The sequence below is a fragment of the Penaeus chinensis genome, chromosome 1 (genome assembly GCF_019202785.1).
Source record: "Penaeus chinensis breed Huanghai No. 1 chromosome 1, ASM1920278v2, whole genome shotgun sequence".
NCBI classification, from domain to species: domain Eukaryota; kingdom Metazoa; phylum Arthropoda; class Malacostraca; order Decapoda; family Penaeidae; genus Penaeus; species Penaeus chinensis.
This window is the reverse complement of record NC_061819.1, coordinates 38,670,401-38,673,863: the sequence shown is the minus strand read 5'-3', so window position 1 is coordinate 38,673,863 and position 3,463 is coordinate 38,670,401. Positions and strand designations below refer to the sequence as shown.

Sequence of the window (3,463 nt, the reverse complement as noted above, 5' to 3'; positions counted from 1 at the left end):
GTTTCAAACATCTTCAACTTGTCTTCTTGCAGATCTTTGTTGTATGTTGAAGGGAGACCTTTCAGCACAGTCAAGAAACCGCACAGCTGATGGATTGCCCAGATAAAAATGTAATGTTAAATACTGGTAATAGAGGCTGGAACCATAAAGATCTTTAAGAAATAAAGATTAAAATAAATAAACTGAAGTGAGATAAGGTATGTAGGAAATGAAGGACAAATACTAGCCGGAAAGCATTCATACAACCACAAAAATTATTTTGATGCAGCCTTACACTTGTAAGCCTAAAACATTCTATAAAAAGTAAAAAAAAATCTTTAACATCCTACTAATGAATAAAAAAAATGTAAAGGAAAGACAACAACAGGACACCAATAAACAGAATACACAAAGAACAGTCATAAGCCTCAGAGAACCTCACATTTCCTGTCAAGGTTCCTGCTTTCCCTCGAATGAGCTCCATGCTGTCCGGATTTTTCTTCTGCGGCATGAGGGAGCTCCCAGTGGAATAAGCATCAGAGAGCTTAATGTATCCAAACTCACGGGTAGAATACAGGATGACATCCTCTGCCAGGCGGCTGAGGTGTGAACCCACCAAGCTGGACCAGAACAAAAACTCCACTGGAAACAGATGTGCAGGGTGGAACTACAGGTGAGGATGCAGTTATATTGTGCTGCAGGTCGACTCAATTCCATGCAATGCTTTTGTGCTGTTTTCACCTGAACCCTAAGGCTTTGGTTTTACTAAAGAATAAATAACAGCATGCAGGTTTGCATAAGTAAAGAATTAATTCTTCAAAAAGGAAATAGTACAAAAAAAAAAAAAAAAAAAACTAAATCCCATGTTATGCACATACAATTCAAAATTCTGTTAAAAATAAATACGTATGGAGAGCAAATAAACTGCAATTTATTTACACCATGCTAAAGTTACAAACCAATAGTTATGTATCATCAGTATAAACATGCAGTAAATATATCAAATGCTTTAGACAACAAACTTGTAACACATTTTACATCATGCTCATTACACTTTATTTTCCATACACACTCACCTACATAATCTCGATCACTGACAGCCTGAAGACTGTTTTCCGTGATACTCTTGAAGCCCAGGTCTTGCGCCAACTGCTCACGGTCAATGCAAAATGGATTGCCCGCAAGAGCTCCTGACCCAAGAGGACATACATTGACACGAGAATATAGCTCTTTCAGGCGATCCAGGTCAGTCGCTAAGGGCCAGGCATGACTTAAAAAGAAAAAGTTAAAGTCAATTTGTTAGACCAAAAAGGAACCTTTAGCCAGATCTTTCAAGAACAAAGAACACAATAAATTTCAAGATGTATAGTTCCAACATATTTAACCTATGGCATATATACTACATATCATGAATATCTATATGAAAAATAGAAAAAATGACTCATGTTGTACAGAATACCTGAAAGGTAACCAGAACTTCTCCTCATCTTTAAAAGAATATGTAAATGTAATTCAAACTTCCCAAATTGGATTTCGCTTCCAAATAATGAAGATAACAATCATCACTGCCTTTACTAAATTTCTATTTCAAACTAACACTTAAAGTCATACTGCGATGAGAGTCCACACACACCTCAGTAGCAAATGAGACCATCGAATAGGCTGCGCACGTTGCAAGTGTGTGTATCCTGGCATGAGGACTGCCTTCTCTCTGTCTGCGCGTCCCACTAAGACCTTTCAAGGAACAATTGTTACATGGCTCAAATTCATCTACATCCAATAAAATCAAGATCATCACTAATTTCATACCTTATATCTCTATATACTAATATAACAATACATTCAAATATCTATCTATCTATCTATAAGTAAGAAAAAACACACACACACAACTCTGCCCTACCCTTGCAAGAACTGTAAGATGTTCTGCAATTTCCGCTAAGTGTTCCCGCAGCCACAACTTCATGTCGACCGCCACCTGGTCATTACGACTCCGACCAGTGTGTACTTTGCCTCCTACCTCACCAACAAGTTCCTAAAATCAAAGAGCTGATTTAGTTGAGGAAAAATACACAAGATAGAAAGAGAGAGAGAAGAGAATGGAGGGTAATAAAAAACGAGATATAAATGGGAATGACGGTGGATAGAAAGAACTAGGGATGGATGAAGCTAAATAAAATGAGGGGGAGGAAGAAGCAGAAAAACAAACACGACAGAGACGGAGCATGAAAAACTCGACATTGCCCATTTGTAGAAAAGGCTATGAATGAGAATGAATATCTATCTTCGTCAGAAATACATGTATTTAATGTATTTCTGACGAAGATAGAATCGAAACCGGTCAAATACATCTCTTGTATTGTGAAGATATTCATTCCCATTCATACCTTTTCTACATTTGTCAACATGAATGCGGTTCATTGCCCATTTGCTCACCTTCAGTCTCCTCTCATTGGCAGTATGGATATCCTCATCCTGAGGTTGCGTCTCAAAGATTTCTTGTTCCCATTCACTGTGCACGACTTCTAATCCCTGAATAATAGCGGTGCATTCGTCTTCCGTCAATAAATTCGCTCTTTTCAGGGCTTTGGCATAGGCAATGCTACCCTGCAAAACATAAAAAACATGTGATTATGCATGTAACTAATTCGACTTTCTACAGAAATCTTTATCTTCAAGGGCGTTTTCCCTATTTCATCCTCTATAAATCTTAAAGACACTGATACTATGGTCTGGTGCAAGGCACATTCTCCTAAATTAAAGAGGGTAAGTAACATAAACCATATATGCCGCCGGGGAAAATGGATAAAAAAAGGGGGAAAATGCTGTGCTCATTTTTTATATTTTTTGTGAAATGTCTCTTAGTAGACCTTGTGACCTTACCTGATTTGAATTGGTGGGAAAAATGTATCTTTTACTAGTGCTATGAATATCAATGATGTTATTTTTATTATAAGAATGATAATTACTATAATGTTTTAAACATTAGTAACAGCAAATTAAGATAACGAAAAATATTTTCGTAAATCAAAGAAAAGGGTAAACGGGGAGACAGGCAGAACTCGTAACTGGCTTGTTGGTGACTTAGTACAAGTGTTGCCATCTATGTGTAAAAACAATTAAACAAGTAACACAGTGGGCATAGCACGTATGTACACATCATACCCATCGGCATTGGGTTAAGTAGCTACCATGTGTGTGTGCATGTGTGCGTGTGTGTGAATGTGTGTGAGCATGTGTGTGTGCATGTGTGCGTGTGTGTGAATGTGTGTGAGCATGTGTGAGTACGTGTGAGCGTGTGTGAAAACAAGGAAATGATGGAGTAGTTTTGCAATATTGCCATTATGTGGGAGATCATTGCTCTACAGGATTAGCAGAAACACTAATTAGCTAAACAGCATCCCTAAAACTCAAACTTTACTTTCTATCACTGTTTAATGATACTTCTAGACCATACTTAAAAATATATACTCTTTATAACTAC

General features: G+C 37.4%; 1 protein-coding gene across 1 annotated transcript in view; it reads right to left on the bottom strand.

Moving 5' to 3' along the window:
- LOC125041606 (argininosuccinate lyase-like) overlaps window positions 1-3,463 on the bottom strand; it is a 9,316-nt gene that overhangs the window by 601 nt on the left and 5,252 nt on the right. The window contains exons 3-8 of the mRNA XM_047636703.1: window positions 2,416-2,586; window positions 1,883-2,014; window positions 1,613-1,713; window positions 1,056-1,249; window positions 422-621; window positions 1-86 (exon numbers count right to left, since the gene is read on the bottom strand). Coding sequence (XP_047492659.1) covers window positions 1-86; window positions 422-621; window positions 1,056-1,249; window positions 1,613-1,713; window positions 1,883-2,014; window positions 2,416-2,586 — 884 coding nt within the window. The remainder of the gene's footprint in view (window positions 87-421; window positions 622-1,055; window positions 1,250-1,612; window positions 1,714-1,882; window positions 2,015-2,415; window positions 2,587-3,463) is intronic.